The sequence below is a fragment of the Fusarium redolens genome, assembly GCF_020744475.1.
Source record: "Fusarium redolens strain MPI-CAGE-AT-0023 chromosome Unknown BKA55scaffold_4, whole genome shotgun sequence".
NCBI lineage: Eukaryota > Fungi > Ascomycota > Sordariomycetes > Hypocreales > Nectriaceae > Fusarium > Fusarium redolens.
The window spans coordinates 2,355,402-2,372,094 of record NW_025763667.1 but is presented as its reverse complement, the minus strand read 5'-3'; the positions used below and the strand labels follow the sequence as shown (position 1 = coordinate 2,372,094).

Below are 16,693 nucleotides of genomic sequence, written 5' to 3'. Positions count from 1 at the left end.
TGAATAAGACATCAACGTCAACAAGGTGGATCCCCCCTGAAAATGCTGGCATGATATCGCCTGATTTGTTATGCCAAGGGCCGGAGTGACTTGTATGGGACCGGGAGCCATTTATAGAACATTAAAAGTACGTAGTTATTGACTAGAATATACGGAAAGGGGTATGTGTAATCCTAGCTTCAGATCAGATGCCATATCCATGCTTCAACCTATGATGCCATATAGCAGACACAGCTAACCAAACCAAATCAATCCCAATAAACTTGTTCCTCGATTATAGGAACTCAATGTTCACTCCGAATGCCTCCGTATATAGAACAATGCTATTTCCCGCCCTGTCGTCCAATCAGGAGCGTTATAAAAGGGGTCTGATTCCCAAAACAACACATAACAAGATGCCTATCACGCCGGATCGAGTCGGGTCGCTGTCAAAACAATCCATAAAAAGTCGCTAAATGTGTTGGTATCCACGGTAACGCCTCGTAATGCCCAAAGTGAAAAAAAGAACGCCGTTTTTCCTTTTTAATCCTCTCGTGCCTGGAAATGGTTGAAGTAGTCATTGCAGAGCCTTGACGGTTGCGGGGTAGTCGAGTGGCTGGCCTCGGCAGTCGGGGTATCGACTGGTGTTAGAGAAAGGCCTAATCCTAATACTGCGGATCCTGTGCCGAGTGTCTTTGATCTGGAGTGGCTAGGCACATAGTTGTTGTGGTTGTTGCTGTCGTCACTCTCGTCATCACTATCCGCGGGCATGTGCTCGTTGAGGTCCCATTCGGGCTGCTGAGCGGCATATTGCATATCCACCATAGCATCCGTCAAACAGTCTTCATCGCAAAGGGGCATAATGCGGTAGTTGAGGTTCTCCATGATGCATCGTTCGGTGGTGTTGAGCTGCTCGGGTGACCACATGCCACGACCCCAGGCTTTGCAATAGTACTGAGAAGCCTCCTGAGGATCCTCCATGAACTTAACAGCAATGACAAGAGCTGCCATAATGATGAGCTCAGGGTTGACTGAGTCGATGTGTAACTGCTGTCGTTGAGGCATGATGGGCGTCGGCGGGAGAGTGTGTCGCTTAGACGTGGAGGAGAAGTAGCCGGACAGCAGGGGGCACGAGAGGCGCCATCGTCGGGCGAAACGGGAATCGAGGCTGTCGAGAATGCATACTGCGAGAGCAACGGTCTCGATCGGGAGATTGGCGCGGCTCAGGATGGCCTGAACAAGAGGGACTGAGGCCGTGGCCAGAGAGGCAGATGATGGGATGAGGTTGACAAGGTGGATGGCGGGGCCTATAGTCCGTTAGTAAAACAAGCTTGGTACGCTGCGTGACATGACAGGAGATGCAAACAATGTGATGTTACACATCAACACTGCTTGATCCTCTGCCAGCCGTGCTAGAGATAACACTTACCTCGGAATCGAGGCATCAATGGCTCTCCATCGTCAAGTGTAGTTCGTGGTGATTGAGCCGCGGATGAGTTGCGAGAGCTTGGGGGCGGTGTAGGTAGGTTGGATAGAGGTCGATAGGCAAAGTAGCCTTCATAGCGGCTGTTCTTGTCTTGGTCGGCCATGACGGATTCAACATCCAGCTTCATATCTCGGTTCATCGTTTCGTTTATGGGCAGCAAGATGCAATGTTTCGTCGTCCAATCCTCAGTTCTAAGCAGTTCCAAAAGCCTCCTCTCATGATTTGGCGTGTACGTGTACACGTAGGTGTATGCGAGCGTGGGAAGACGAATCAACAAGTCCGTCTGTCTACGAAATACCCTTAAATATATAAGAGAGTGGTAATCACGCGAGCACACACACGAACAGCCACGCCTGCAGACAAAGTTCAAGATGCACCAGTAGGTAATGCAGGAAGAGAACAGTCGATGGGAGGGGGGGAGGACTAAAGTTATATATCCCAAAGCTGAGCCAAATACATACAGTACGGAGTACCTCCAGTAAATATTGACCAAGGCCCAAGACAAGGGAAAAGGGACCCATTCACCGCGACTAAGTAAGGCTGAGCAGTATGCTAAACCAGACTCTCCAGTTGTAGCGGTGGAGGAGGCGGCTGGTTAGGTGTGGTGGATGTCCAGCGCCAGGACAGGGGGGCCCAGGGGGAACCTAGGCACCTGAGCTAAGCTTGGCTAAGTTACTGTACGGCTTTATTATTGCAGACAAACACCGGACCCTGTCCTGGTGTTGCTTTGTCCCTGGCAGTGACTGAGACCAGAGACCAAGGCCCAAGAGAGTTGGCGTTTACTTTGCTCACATTGCTCTGAGCTTGAGCTTGATCTTCATCTTGAAGCGGCTGAAAAGATACGGGCTGTGGCGTTTTTTTTTAGGTAACTTCAAAATCAGGCACCGTGTGATAGACTGTAACTGCTGTCCGTAGATCCCTCGTTTTCTGTGATTTGGATGTCCAGTGTTTTTTCTTGGCTTGGTTCATGTTTGTCGGGGCCGGCCGTACCTGTTCTGTTGCACATCGTATTGGCGTATATTTTTGGTACACAAAAGTTGTTTAAGGACAACTTTGGAGTCCCGGGCTAGGGGAGGCAAGAAAACTTAGGACTTCGATCCTAAGTGATAAAAAAGATTTAGGTAAATTATCATAAACTTAGGGGCTCTTTGATGGGTTTATTTTGGCACCCTTTGTTCAGGTCTGAAGTTTTCTTGCTCCCTAAGCTAGCCGGGGTGGGTGGCGGAAAGTGGAGCATGGAAATAGTGGCGGCGACGAGAACGATGCAACAAGAGCAGAAGTGGACATGGGTGCGGCTACAACACTGAATTATTTTATTGCTATTAGCCTGCAACAGGTAAACAGCATTTGTCCAAGTTGAATAATGATACTCAAATGGCGGATCTAGACTTCGAACTGATCAATTTCCCGAAGCTTATGGTGAGAAATTAAACTCAGCCAAGGCGTTTCCGTCCTCACAGCCCCCCTGAATAGAACTTTGGCAGCTTATGAAATGCAAGATAATCCACCTCAGCTGAAAGCCACAGCAAGCTGTCACAGATGACGGATCGTTGGTTCAGCCTGACTGCCGTGAATGCTGTGCTCTGTCCAAGATGAGGTGGCTGACCGTGCTGACTTGGGCAACTTCTGATGACGCCCAACGGCACTTGACAGTCCGTAAGAATTCTGTAATGCTCAGGCAAGCAGAGTCCTTGTCGCGTGGCCGACAACCAAATCAGGGAAATGGTGCAATGTGGGATCTACAGTAAATCAACTGTACGGGCGATTATCAGGAGCAATACGATGGTCAACCCTTAATAGCACGCACAACTGCGGCGCTATGGGCATCGATGTTCGGGTTTCGGTTCCTGACTAGTCAGGAGAAACACTTCATACGTCAACAGTGTGTATCGTCCTCGATCGATCTCCCAGTCGAATATAATGAATGACGAAACCACACTCTGAAAACGCCGCTTCCCTGGAGATGAGAAGCGCTGCCAAGTGCTTCATCGAGCAATCAAACCCGCCATGAGGGAAATAAAGACCTTTGCAACAACAAAGATCGTCAAGGCCATCACACCCTCTGGTTAAACTCGTAAATAGTGCCCCGGAATCGAGGTCTCATGAGCACTTCTGGCTGCACATGCAAGCGCCCTACCGTGAGGCACCGTGTGATATGAAACACAAGCCAAAGGCTGGCCTTCATCTTGGGTACTGTATCCTCACGGCGGCAGTTCTCAGGCCGGCTTTTGAGCCTCTTGTAGCCCTAATCCAGCTTGTTGGTTGAACTATGCTGCCTTTTCAGCTCCACTTAGAATATCGCGAATTGCGGCAGTGCCCCATAGTAGATCTGAGAGCCAAAAAATATACCCTCGGTTTATTGTCGCTTCAACAACATCATTCGTCCGAGACAGACGCCACGAGCGAGCGTTTTTGGTCGTCTCGGATCAGTGATCATCAGTCGATAGGCTTTGTCCACTAGCTATTCAATGTAACACCAAACACCCCATGTATGCACATACAGCATTGGAGCACTGCGCTTCATAGCACATGCCAACTTTTTTTTGGAGCCAATGCAAAGCTCACATCATCATATCATGGGGGGTTTTGCTTTTTCCTCCACAGCAGTTTATGCACGATGGGCTTTATCCTGCACAAAGTCGCGTGCTTCCTCCTCCAGGGAGTGGAGCTGGCCGACTGTTGGCTTGTGCCGAGCTCATCGCCGAGAGACCCCTTTTTCTCACTCACTTCGCTTGCTTGAGCATAGCCAACGATGACGGGAGAAGATCGTCGTCATCCCTGAAAACCCATGTCAGGGCTCGGACTTGGCGCTGTCGTTAGGACTCCGTGTACGTAGTCTCGCACAATCTCAACACTGTAATACACATATCGCTGCGACTATTTCGGGTGGAAGCTTTGATGTCCAAGAGGCTTGAGTCCTTGACAAGTGGTCTAGCAGGCTTGATGTAGGCAATACAGAGCTAGCGGCTGACAAGGAGCGAGATCCTCAACGAGAAATGGACCTGCAATGCCTGCATTTGCAAGGAACGACTGGCTGCGGATCTGACAAAGATCTATAGCCCTCGTCATGAGTTCAGTCTCATGTCGAGATATCTGGAAGATGTTATGTTGCTCCTTCACTCCTCCAAAGTCAGTTGCCATTGTCTTCAGCATGTGATTGATTGATTATATTAGAATACAGGGCCTAACGTCATCCAAGCTATCAAATCAACGGACTTATTCTAAACTCGTTGCTAGACTCATCCAGCCTTCTAAGCGCGAAGTGCTCGATTAGCCGCACAAGGTCTAATACCTTGGCGGCGCGCTAACTTTTGATGTTGTCAACTTCATCTCACCGCTTGCGAAGCCTCGGGCCGGTCATTGACTTCATGATGGGACTTTGGTCACAAACCCCCGTGCCTGCATCAAGCATGTCGTATGGTGCATACTGAAGATTGAAGAGGGGGGGGGTTGGAAAGGCTGCACTGCTGCAGATATGGTGGACGACTGCGCAGATGAACGGTGCTTATTGTGCAGCCGAGTGACGTGAAACAGGCATTCTGCAATCTTAATTTTGAGTTGGCGGTTTCGAGATGATAATGATGGCCGCCCACGCTGCCACCTTCATATTGCTCAGTGATATTGTGGTAGATTTTACGCAGCAAATATCCTGATTTGACGAGTCAGTTTCTGGGCTTGACACACGAGCTATCTGACCTCCCATTGTCATGGTTTTCTCGTGCGAGCTCCTTCTGAGTCTGATAACGGAGGTGAGCGAGGAACAGCTACCTGGTTTTGTCGTCATGATAGTTTCAAGACGAGTTAACATTGCGGGGTTGTCGATCTGGTGTGGTGATCTTCTCCATCAATGTTACCAACCAAAGCGTGGGGTGCGTCAACGGCGGATCACTTGGACGATTTGCGTACATAGCATATCCGTGTTTCTCCTGCCTTTCTGAGCCGTCTATGGGGCGCTGTACATGCGTGCCTGTCTTGTGTTCTCAGATAAGGTTGTAGACTCCCGTTCATTCAATACAAGAAGAGATCGAGCTTTGGCTGGTCTACTAGCATATACTGTACCAGCCTCAGCATGAGTAAATAAATGTCAGGCGCCTTTCTTCTCCCCTCCTTGTGCCGTATGTGAAGGAGTCAAATTGTCCAAGAGTGTCAATAAAGAAGTTCTAAATATCCATTAGTGCATGGCGGGCAGGAGTCTGAGCGAGAGGGGACCGGCAGCTTTTAAGTCCAGCAATTACCGAATATGAAGATTTGATATCCGAGATGGGAAAATGATGATGGTCTTGCCATGCCTTTGGGGCAGCATCTGAGGCCGTCTGTCTCATGCTCATGCTAATGGAGTAGGATGACATTCAGCCATCATGAGGATATTGACAAGTCTAAGAAGGAGAGCCAAGAATACATCTTCACTACCTACTTACTTACCTTATTCAGGTAGGTATATTTTATGACTTCTGTTACTCTTAATTCATTCGTAATGCTAAGATGCATTGTTTTACTTGCTATTCATATCTACCCTCTAACTATCTAAGTTTAATATATTGGTAAGTATTAATTCTAAGGTGTCACGACATGAAACTCGTAGAAGCTTGGTAGTCGAAAAATTGTCGGTTAATGAGGCACCGTACCTATCATCTTCATCTTCAGAGGTGGTTCTGTTGTCAATTCACGTTCAAACAATTTATATTCCTTATGACGAGTATGGTATAAATTGTCAAATTCGTCTGATATGCGGCAAATAAATAATGATGCATGCTTGTTCTCGTTGGTGTCTTTGGGTTTTCTGATTGTGCTGCTTCAATTAAACCGAACGCTTCATACCTCAGTACAAAGAATTCAGGGTCCAGTGTACGCAATGAGTCAAATAACACTCTGATTCCTCTTGTATGAAGCAATAAGTTAACAGCTAATGAAATTAAGTCCTGAAAACGAACCTAAAATATTTGTACGGTTACAGTAAACTTGGTTAATCGATTATCATTCGTGTCTCTGTTTCAGCAACGTGTCACAACTCTATCCTAACTTACCGCCTTCAGCCATGAAACTTAGACAGCATGATAACAGCCGAATGGATAACATGTTGCATTTCAATAACTCTGACTATTCCCACTGGTTTTTCTCGGTGAAAAATATTCAGCTCTGCACCCCAACCAACCACCGCAAGCCTCATTCCTCAGCTCAACGCCTCAAGCACCTTACCTAATCCTCCGTCAACCATTACCACCGCCATTTATCACTTCCATCAACGAAACCTCACGCGCACACGCACCAGAATGAGCAGTCACGATGGTTTTCCCCGGGCTGCTCACCTCCACCTCCACCTCCACCGATAGAACCAGAACACCCTCTGTCCGGTCCAAGTCGAGCGACTCCAACCTTCTTCAACCCGAGTACATCTACGACGAAGCCCAACTACCATGTCTGCCACCCGATAGGCCTGACCTGCGCGAACTCAACAACAGCCTCGAGGCCCTGGCCGCCGTGTTTCCCGATATCCAGATCGAAGTGTTTCGCGAGCTTTTGTCGAATTTCGACGGCGACTCAAGGCTTGCTCTTGTGGCTGATGCGCTGCTCAAGAATAGAGTGACGTGGGTCAAGGGTCGGTGGAGAGTTCCGGACAAAGACACCGCTCAACCGGATGCGATACCAAAGACAGAGGTGTTCAAGAGCAAGGAGTACAAAAGAGCCGTGCAAAATCTAGCATGGCATGAGTTCAAAGGCTTATCGCGGTCTACCATAAACGCTGTTCTTGCCGAGTCTAACTATTCCTACCTCGAAGCCCGCCAGACCCTCGTTACTTTATCCTCCAAATCATGGCGTTTCACGATATCATCGTTGTTTTTCAGAAGGAAACCTATCGCTACGGGCGAGGCAGAGAATCACCCGCTGGTGTCATGGCGCTCAACCGGTCAGGGCTCGATTACTCCCACTATTCGGGCCACAGGTAGTGCAGAACTGGACCGTGAACTGTACGATACTTTGGTGGTACCGTTGAAAGAGAAGGACAGAAGGGACAGGGAGGACAGAGACAGAGGTCTTGCTGTCATACTCAACAACGAGGAGGCAGAAAAGGCAGATGCAACCCACGAGTGTGTCTGCTGCTTCATATCAGCCGCCTTTGAGGAGTTTACCCACTGCAATCGTGAGGGTCATCTCGTCTGCTACCGATGTGTACAGCACTCTATCAAAGAAGCCGTCTTTGGGCAAGGTTGGCAAAGCAGCATCAACCCTGAAACGGGAACGCTCAAGTGCCTCTCTTCAGATGGCGATGGATGTCCTGGACATATCCCACCAGATCATATTCGCCGTGCCATGGAGGAAGAAAAAATGGGAGCAGAAATTCTGCACAAGCTTGACCGTCGACTAGCAGAGCATAGCCTTCTGGCATCCAATCTCCCCCTAGTACGGTGTCCCTTCTGTGACTATGCCGAGATAGACGACATATACACGCCAGCGCACGAATCTGCTCTTCGTATCAAGTCGGATAGTATTTACAACCTCTTTTTCCTCGTTCTCTGTATCGGCACCCTCCCATTCGTCTTCCCCTTCGTCCTCATATCCTCCTTCATATGCCTTCTCCTCAGCACACAGCAGTCATTTGGCGACTACATCTCAGTGGAATGGTCCAAAGCTCTCAACCGTCACCGTCGTCGTCGTCGCGGTACCAAATTCACCTGCCAAAGCCCCAGCTGCGGCCGCATGTCGTGCCTCTCATGCCATAAGTCTTGGAAGGATATCCACGTATGCAACGAATCCTCGCTCGTCGCCCTCCGCACACAGGTCGAGCAGGCCATGAGCATGGCTATAAAGCGCGTCTGTCCCCGCTGCAACACATCTTTCGTCAAGAATGCAGGCTGCAATAAGCTCACTTGTCCCTGCGGCTACAAGATGTGCTATGTTTGTCGCGCCGACCTCACTGACGAAGGATATCGCCACTTTTGCGACCACTTCCGCCCGGAAGGTGATGCAACGCCCTGCAAGGAGTGTGACAGGTGCAATCTCTGGGAATCCGAGGATACGGAAAAGGTTTTGCAAGCTGCACGCGAAGAGGCTGAGCGTAAGTGGAAAGACATGGAGAACCGGGAATTATCGGGCACAGAGCGGGCGTTCCTTGAAACAGGCGTTGCGGCGAACAGGATGGACGTGAGCGTTGAGCGTGTTCTCTTCAGTGGGCGAATTCCCGCTCTTTCGGAAGTGTTGGATCTCGTCGTCGAAACGATTTTTGTTTAGGGATATGGACTTTTTTTCGAGTAATGGCGTACAACAAGATGGGTCAAAGAAGCCTCATTGTGACTTCAGGCGCAGGCTTAACGGATTTCCACAAATATAACTATCGGAATGGGCACGGGGCGTCTTATGGGTTATAAATTTAAGAAATTGGTATTGAAATTGGCATATAAGATTGGGCAAAACAGGACATGATAAGAATCACATCACTCAACTACAATACAAACTTTATGATGGTACATGCATATCCCATTGTAAAAACTCCGTTGACCGTGCTGAATTTTTGTTTAGAGCTTGCTCTTGCCGTCGGTTCTGAGCTCAGCAGCCGCTCCAGCGATGGCAGGCTTGCCAGTTTCCTTAACCTTGGTCTGGAAGATGATCTTGTTGCCTTCTCGCCACATTTCCGTGACAAGAGTCTGACCAGGAATGACAACACCAGCAAAACGGACTTTAATGTTCTTGAAGGCACCGAAGCGCTCGTAGACGGCCTTTCCAGCGATGCCGAAGGAGCAGAGACCGTGAAGAATAGGGGCCTTGAAGCCACCGACCTTGGCGAAGGCAGGGTCGATGTGAAGAGGGCTACTCATGTTAGTCATGATTCAAGTTATGGGTAGTAGGAAATCTTACTTGTAGTCACCGCTCAAGCGGTAGATGGCAGCCTGGTCATCGTGGGTAGGTGACTCAACGACAACATCGGGGGCACGAGCAGGAGGCTTGTTGGCAGCAGTGGAAGCACCACGATCAGCACCGCGCTTAGGACCGCCGAAACCACCAGCGCCACGGAGGAAGACGCTGGACTCGTTGTAGAAAACGTCCTCACCAGTGTTGGCGTCAACGGTAGTGGTGGAGCTTCGGGCGATAGAGGCATTACCCTTGTCGATGACCTCGAGGAGACGACCTCGGGTAACAAGGCGAGCACTGGTAGGGATGGGGAACTTGCGGATCTCAAGATATTGCTCACCGTGGAGCAGCATCATAGGAGAAAAGTTGGGCACAATGTTGTCAAACTCGAATGGCATCTCCGCGTTGAAAGGAGGGATGACACCAAAGGTAGGAAGAACCTGGAAGTCATCTGAGCCCTCGAAGACGTACTTGAGATCAGTGCGCTTGGCACCGACACCAAGGTTGTAGAGGATGACATCGCGCTCCTCGTACTTGTACTCAGTAGGCTTGCCCTCCTTCTTGAGAGTCTCCTCGATAACCTTGAGGTAGTTGGTCTCGCCAGATGACTCCTTAGGCTTAGAGCGGTTCTCCAAGTTGGCCATAATCTTACCGATCGAGTCCTGGGACTTGGAGGGGTGGTCGGCACGGCCGTCAAAGGTGACAATGTCCTTCCAGTTCTTAACAACCTCCTCAGGGGTGAGAGTGACATCAACGGGGAAGCCATGGCCACCGGTTCGTTGCCATCGAGTCTGGCCACACCAGCCGCTGCCAACCTCGTACAAACCACCAGTAGGGGTGGGGCACTTGTCACTGCAGAGAGCGAGGACAAGGGGAGCAATGTAGTCAGGCTTGAAAGCCTGGACCATCTCCTCGGGCATGATGGTGGCAGTCATAGCAGTGCCGGCATTGGGGGCGATAGTGTTAACGTAGATGCCGTACTTCTGGCCCTCAAGGGCAAGAGCTCGAGAGAAACCAAGGATACCACATTTCTGTGATCGTCAGCAATTATCATAATGAGCGGCATATTGAGAACTTACAGCAGCAGCGTAGTTGGCCTGGCCAAAGTTGCCATAGATACCACTGGTTGAAGTAGTGTTCAGGACACGTCCGTACTTCTGCTTGAGGAAGTAAGGCCAAGCAGCCTTGGTGACCTTATAGGTGCCTCGGAGATGCACGTTCAGGACAGGGTCCCAGAGCTCATCGTTCATGTTGGAGAAAGCCTTGTCGCGGAGGATGCCGGCGTTGTTGATGACGATATCAATACGGCCAAAGGCGTCAATAGCAGCCTTGACAACCTTCTCGCCGTCCTCAGCTGAGGCCTTCACACCAACGGCCTTGCCGCCGAGCTTCTTGATCTCAGCAACCACGGGCTCAGGATCAGCAAGATCGTTGACCACAACTGAAGCGCCGTGCTTGGCAAAGGCCAGAGCGTAAACACGACCAATACCAGCACCACCACCAGTGACGAGAGCGACACGGCCAGCGAAGTCGAGCTTCTCACCCTGCTCTGAAGGTCCCATCTTCATAGACTCCTCAAGCAATGTGAGGAAATCGTTGGGTCCCGTAGGGTACTGAGGGTTGGAGTAGTCGACAACCTTGTTCCAGTTCTTAATAATGGCACCGGGAGTATATGAGTCGTCAGCCTTGAGGAGGAGACCGCTAGATCGCTCCCATCGGAGCTTGGCCACGTGGCCGCCGCCAACCTCAAAGATACCACCAGTCTCCTCTGTGTTGTTCTTGTGGACCAAAACAGCAACGAGAGGCACAACCCATTCAGGCTTGAGGTTGGCGAGCACATCAGGAGGCATGATGGTCTCGGTCATTCGGCTAGCCGCTATTTGGGATTAGTGTATGAAGCTCATGAGGCGCGATTGTTACATACCGACGGGGGCAATGACATTGGCGAGAATGCCATACTTGATACCCTCCTTGGCGAGAGTCTCTGTGAAACCAACCATGGCGAGCTTGGCGGCGGAATAGTTGGTCTGGCCGAAGTTGCCAAAGAGGCCAGCAGCCGAGGCGGTGTTGATAACACGGCCATATTTTTGCTTGCGGAAATGAGGCCAAGCAGCGCGGGCGCACTTGTATGAGCCCTTAATGTGTACCTTGTAGATAAGATCCCAATCCTCATCCTTCATGTTCTTGAAGCTAACATCGCGTAGGATACCAGCGTTGTTGATGAGGATGTCGATTCGGCCGAAAGCGCTGATGGCGGTCTCGATGATGCGCTCGCCGTTCTCTACTGAATCGTAATTGGCAACAGCCTTGCCACCGGCGGCCTTGATCTCGTTGACGACAACATCGGCGGCCTATCGCGATTGGGGTTAGCTTTATGCGCTTTGCGCCCGGGGAAGCTGTTTGCTCTTGCTTGTCTACGAACCTTTGATGAGTTGCCCTCACCCTTGGAAGTAACACCAAGATCGTTGACGACGACGCTGGCACCACGGGAGCCGAAGAAAGTAGCATATGCCTTTCCGAGGCCACCGCCAGCACCAGTGACGACAACAACTTGGCCGTCGTATCTCAACTGGTCTGCCATGGTGTGAATGTGTGATGTGTTATTCAAATATGTAAGGGGGTATAATATGACACGCTCAAGATGATGGAAAAAAGACAGAGAGTGAGAGGATGAGGATGAGGATGAGGATGAAGAACTGTAAAGCGAAATAATTGGGGAGCGCAACGAGCAGCTCTTAACAAGCTTGGGCCGGCTTGCAACTCAAACCGTCTCGGGGATACCAAGGAACCTTGTGAAGGGGAAGCCTCGGCTTCTATGGGGTACCGAGGGGACTGGTTGCGGGGAATACACTAGGCCGAGTCAGGAAAGGGTCTGGCTTCACATGTAAAGCTGAGATGCGGCAGATGAGGTCATGCGGAGGAAATACCCTATAGTAGTTAATGTCACATGCCTTTACTGAATCAGTGTAAGAGAATAGTATAATAATATCTGGGGTAATATTCAAAGTCTTGTCAGATTGTACTGTCGAGTGACATCTCGAATCTTACATGTGGGATAGTTCGAGGTGAAGACAGCATTTCATTTACATAGAACAACACACAATGTCTTTAAACTCTGGTTTTTCTTCTTCTTCATTAGACAGAGGAAGCAAGCTCACGAAACTAGCTTATATCTGAAATTGAACTGCACTTTACCATTAATTGCATTGTTGCCGTTTCCCTTCAGTCGCATTCTCTAACAATTCTGTTGCCGACCTCCAATCCCGGCTCCGGCTACGGACATATCCCCACAAATTCTCTCTATTCCCTCCCCGCAAAATCAACCAAGCCCAGACCGGGCCACAAGCTTGATGCTGATTTGATCAGCCCGAAAAGGTCAGTCATTGTGTGTGTGTCTCTAGTGTCTCGTGTCTCCTCGGGCTTGAATTGCCCGACGAAAAAAAAGAAAGCAATTGACTGACAGTAACACCCAACACTCAATCATCCTATGGCTGCGCTACCAATACCCATACCGTACTATCGTTCTCACTCCCATGCCCTGTATATGCGCAGTAACTTATCCGTATCTTGATTAAATCATGGCTCCCCACTTCATCGACGACAAAACTGAGATTTGCCTCCCCTTCATTCTCTCTCAGCTCAAACTCCACCGCGAAGAGTCTCCCGACCACCCCTTTGTCATCGGCCTCAACGGCATTCAGGGCGCCGGCAAGTCTACCCTTGTCAAGGCGCTGAGCAAGGCTCTTGAGAGCCAGAATGTGACAACCCTTGTCTGTAGCATAGACGAGTTCTATCTCACTCGGCAGGATCAGGTTGCACTCGCTGAAGCTCACCCTGACAATGCCCTTGTTCAGCATCGTGGGGAGCCCGGTAAGTAAAGTCACCCTGTTTGTTAACTAGGCGGGTTCTAATAGGTACAGGAACTCATGACTTGCCTCTTCTCAAAGCCTTCTTCGAGGCATTACTAAGAGGAGAGCCTACAAAACTACCAAAATACGACAAGGCCATTAAGGGTGGTAAAGGTGATCGCCTCCCAGAATCTGAATGGCTTCCTGTGAATCAGCCAGGCCAGGACAAGATCCAGGCCATCATTCTCGAGGGATGGTGTGTAGGCTTCCGTCCTCTGACTCGTGAGGCCGTTGAGGCGAGACTCAACATGCCCAATCGAACTCTCAAACAACACAAACTTGAGGACCTTCTATTCGTAAATGAGAAGCTCTCCGAGTATGATTCCCTCACAGATTCCTTCGACGCCTTCATTCAAATCGATGCAGAGGATCTTGGCTACGTCTACGGTTGGCGACTAGAGCAAGAAGATCACTTGCGTGAGGAAAGGGGTGACCCAGATGCGGGGATGACCTCCGTCGAAGTGGTCAAATTCGTCGACGGCTACTATCCTGCTTATGAGCTCTATACTGATAGAATGAGAAAAGGAGTTCTCGCCAACCGACCGGGCCGACAATTGAGGATGGTGGTAGGCCGCGACAGAAAAGTAAAACATGTCCGACGAGTATAAAAAAGGGGGCACACAACTCATCTCACCTCCACTCACACCCGAACAAACCAAACACAACAAACCCTCACGACAGACTAATGAACCATTCACGGCCCTGAACCGTTTTCAGCGAATTTACATATTACCTCATCAAAGATGTGACCATCGTAGCGAATCTATCTATAAACAATTCCGGTGTAAGTGAGCTCATTTCTGCTCCAGGTGCCTCGCGAACCGCCCGGATATCTCACGCCCCGATATCGAGTAAACCAGCCTCAACTCCAGCATAATGCAATCATATCGGTCGTAAACTCATTTCAGGAAAAATAAAAAAAACCAACGACTCTGTCCATACGCCACGCATAATCTATGCAGTCTTATCCTCCACCACTCGCTGGCCGTCCTGCTTCATCTTAGAGAGCTTTCGGTCAATGGCCTGTGTCTTGAGACGGACAGCTTCTTCACGATTGGCTGCTTCTTGTTCAAACTCCTGAATGATTTTGCGCTTCTGTCTTCTCGAATCCAGCAACTTTTGCATGAGTACGTTGAACTTGTTGACAAACCATTCTCCCGAGGTTTCCCAATTTTCCATCGACATATTGGAAAACAGGTCATTTTGTTCCTTTTCACCCAGATGACGAAAATGCTCAAGTTTGGTTTCCAAATTGTCAGCATTGACTCCAGTGCCCTTCTGCCCATCTTTGGAAGGATCAAAGTCGAAAGGCTGCTGCCGAAGGGAGGCAAATGTCATAGAGTTAAGAGCCACATCGTCGTACTCAGGGCTTGGACGACGTCGCTTTCTGTCCAAGCGATTAGTGTTTGACATGAAGTTTGTCGTAGCTGGCATCGAGCTCTCCAAGAGAGTTCTCTGAACCACCGGCTTGGCAGGCTTAGGCCTGGGCGTTGTATGTTCTTCCTCCTGAGATGCAGACTCAGTATCTGCATCATCCAAATGGTGGACAGTCGGCTGCCGGGAGCTCTCATTTCTGTAGTGCGTCTGCCATTGTGTTTCACGGTGTTTGGGTGATATGTTCCTTGCTTGGTTCGTGTCATAGGCCTCTGATCGGCCGGAATGTGACTTTCGAATCCTCACTTCACGCATGGGAATTTTGGAGTCCTGTCGTGCCGGGGAGTCTGGTCGAGTTCGCCCATGCCCGTGCTGGCCATTGAGTTTTCCATGCCTCACGTTTACATCATCCTGGAAACCATCGCCCATATGATCAACATTGTGTTGCTGTGACCGACTGACCACGTTCATACGAAGATCGTCACCAACAATGAATAAGTCACTTGTCGGCGGTGGTCGATGAAATCGATTGCGGTCAGGGAGGCGGTGTGACGGAATGGTCTTCTTAAGATCACGAGTCAACTCCGGCCCAAGCTTAACGGAATCGGATGGCTCGTTTTGTGGAGTCGTAAGACCAGACTCCATGAAGTTTTCGTCAAGTTGCGAACCAGAGAAGATGTCGACCCGACGATCACTTGAGTCTGCTTTAATCCGGCCATTTGGAGAAGATACTGCTGAGCGCACTGGTGAATGATGCAGTGGTTGGCTGAAAGGATAGTTCTGTTTTGGAGGCGCGGTGTTTCTACCACCGAGCCCCGTGATCTCCCGAGGGTAGCTAGTAGGTCGAGGTATAGGAGCTGTGGGAACATTTTGTGGTGGTTCTGACTTCGTGGGCTTAACATCCACCCCGGATTGAGCTTCGTTCGTTCGCTGGCCAGCATTGGCAAAAGCCAGAAGCCGACCGCCTTTGTCCTTCAGACTGGGGGGCATCGTGATGTTCCTGCGTTCGAAGAGAAGGTATCCCTAAAGACTTGAAGCGTTGTCGGCGCGCGTCGGCGCGCGTCGGGAACTGAAAGTCTTCAAGATTTCGTGTGATTATAGACTTGTATATGTCGAGTTTATTGCTGGCGATTGACTATGGCCATTGATTAAAAACAAGTGAATTGAATGCGATGAAAGCAAACTTGGAGTTCTTGCACCAGGCTGGAATCCCCAAGAACTAAAAGGGTATCGTTCGTTGCAGGTTGTGAGTTGCGGGTTGCGCAAACCTAAGAGTGGTGTTGACAGAGACAAGGAAAGTATGTTAAATTGGGAGTCGCGGTTTCAGTTCATACCCGCCCAACGAAACGACAGGCAGGGGCGCGCTCAGAGAAAGCGCAAAGCGCCTGGAGAGTCACGACGTCAGGTGACGTTGGCGGGGAAGCTTCCAGTGGAACTTCCTGGGTATCCTTGCATCTAAAGATAACTTCACTTACATGAGCCTTACCTTGACGCTCAAGGAACTCACGCTAGCCACATGCTGAGGCGATCGATTCTCTATACCAGATGAACCCTTGAGGTCATTGTATGGTAGTCTAAACATAGTCTCTTTCTTCTCTGACAAAAGATTTCGACTTCGGGTTACGGCGAGCCCAGTGACATATAGGACGAGATTGTCGTATAGCAAAGGACAAATCGAACGTCTTCGATGCTTGAACACTTCAAAGCTTTACATCGATGCAATTCTATCGAATTTGAAGCTAAGACCGGCACTCCCATGAGCTCGTGTTGGAACCTCGGTAACTCCGATTTGATGCGATCTATGCCTATCATATGCCCTGAGGCTCCTCTTCCTCAAGCCCCCTGGTACAAATGACAAAATACATCATACTCAGGATTTTAGGAGACCAGTTACTTGACCAGGTCTTGTATATCGAATCACGTGAATATCAGGAGACAACTCGTCAGAATCGTCCAGTCACCGGCGCCATCGACATATTCGGTCCTTCCGATGAAGTGCAATTCAACGCCATGGCTTCTCAATATAGGGCTTCCCACGAGCTCTAAAGTAATTCCGTACTTTATATGACTAGAATTTATCTCGCTGATCCCGGTTGGGGCG

The 16,693-nt window shown here is 49.7% G+C and overlaps 5 protein-coding genes across 5 annotated transcripts; 2 read left to right on the top strand and 3 right to left on the bottom strand.

The window, feature by feature from the left end:
• Nucleotides 1-522: 522 nt before the first annotated feature.
• Nucleotides 523-1,604, bottom strand: BKA55DRAFT_536439 (uncharacterized protein; the record flags this gene model as incomplete). Its single annotated transcript, XM_046189828.1, has 2 exons — nucleotides 523-1,286; nucleotides 1,409-1,604. 2 exons carry the CDS (start codon nucleotides 1,602-1,604, stop codon nucleotides 523-525), a joined length of 960 nt encoding a protein of 319 aa, XP_046053316.1.
• A 5,144-nt stretch (nucleotides 1,605-6,748) lies between these two features.
• BKA55DRAFT_504356 (uncharacterized protein) lies at nucleotides 6,749-8,692 on the top strand (the record flags this gene model as incomplete). Its single annotated transcript, XM_046187085.1, has 1 exon — nucleotides 6,749-8,692. The coding sequence occupies one exon, from the start codon at nucleotides 6,749-6,751 to the stop codon at nucleotides 8,690-8,692; it is 1,944 nt and encodes a 647-aa protein (XP_046053315.1).
• A 132-nt stretch (nucleotides 8,693-8,824) lies between these two features.
• BKA55DRAFT_561306 (uncharacterized protein) lies at nucleotides 8,825-12,071 on the bottom strand. Its single transcript, XM_046192150.1, has 5 exons — nucleotides 11,733-12,071; nucleotides 11,235-11,661; nucleotides 10,390-11,186; nucleotides 9,317-10,341; nucleotides 8,825-9,268 (listed from the first exon to the last, which is right to left on the bottom strand). The coding sequence occupies exons 1-5, from the start codon at nucleotides 11,889-11,891 to the stop codon at nucleotides 8,977-8,979; spliced, it is 2,700 nt and encodes an 899-aa protein (XP_046053314.1). The 5' UTR covers nucleotides 11,892-12,071; the 3' UTR covers nucleotides 8,825-8,976.
• An 817-nt stretch (nucleotides 12,072-12,888) lies between these two features.
• Nucleotides 12,889-13,826, top strand: BKA55DRAFT_504667 (P-loop containing nucleoside triphosphate hydrolase protein; the record flags this gene model as incomplete). The annotated part of the gene is made up of 2 exons (XM_046187112.1): nucleotides 12,889-13,180; nucleotides 13,231-13,826. The coding sequence occupies 2 exons, from the start codon at nucleotides 12,889-12,891 to the stop codon at nucleotides 13,824-13,826; spliced, it is 888 nt and encodes a 295-aa protein (XP_046053313.1).
• Nucleotides 13,827-13,999: 173 nt separating this feature from the next.
• Nucleotides 14,000-15,972, bottom strand: BKA55DRAFT_286872 (extracellular mutant protein 11-domain-containing protein). Its single transcript, XM_046185529.1, has one exon. It carries the CDS (start codon nucleotides 15,580-15,582, stop codon nucleotides 14,173-14,175), a length of 1,410 nt encoding a protein of 469 aa, XP_046053312.1. The 5' UTR covers nucleotides 15,583-15,972; the 3' UTR covers nucleotides 14,000-14,172.
• Between the last annotated feature and the right edge of the window lie 721 nt (nucleotides 15,973-16,693).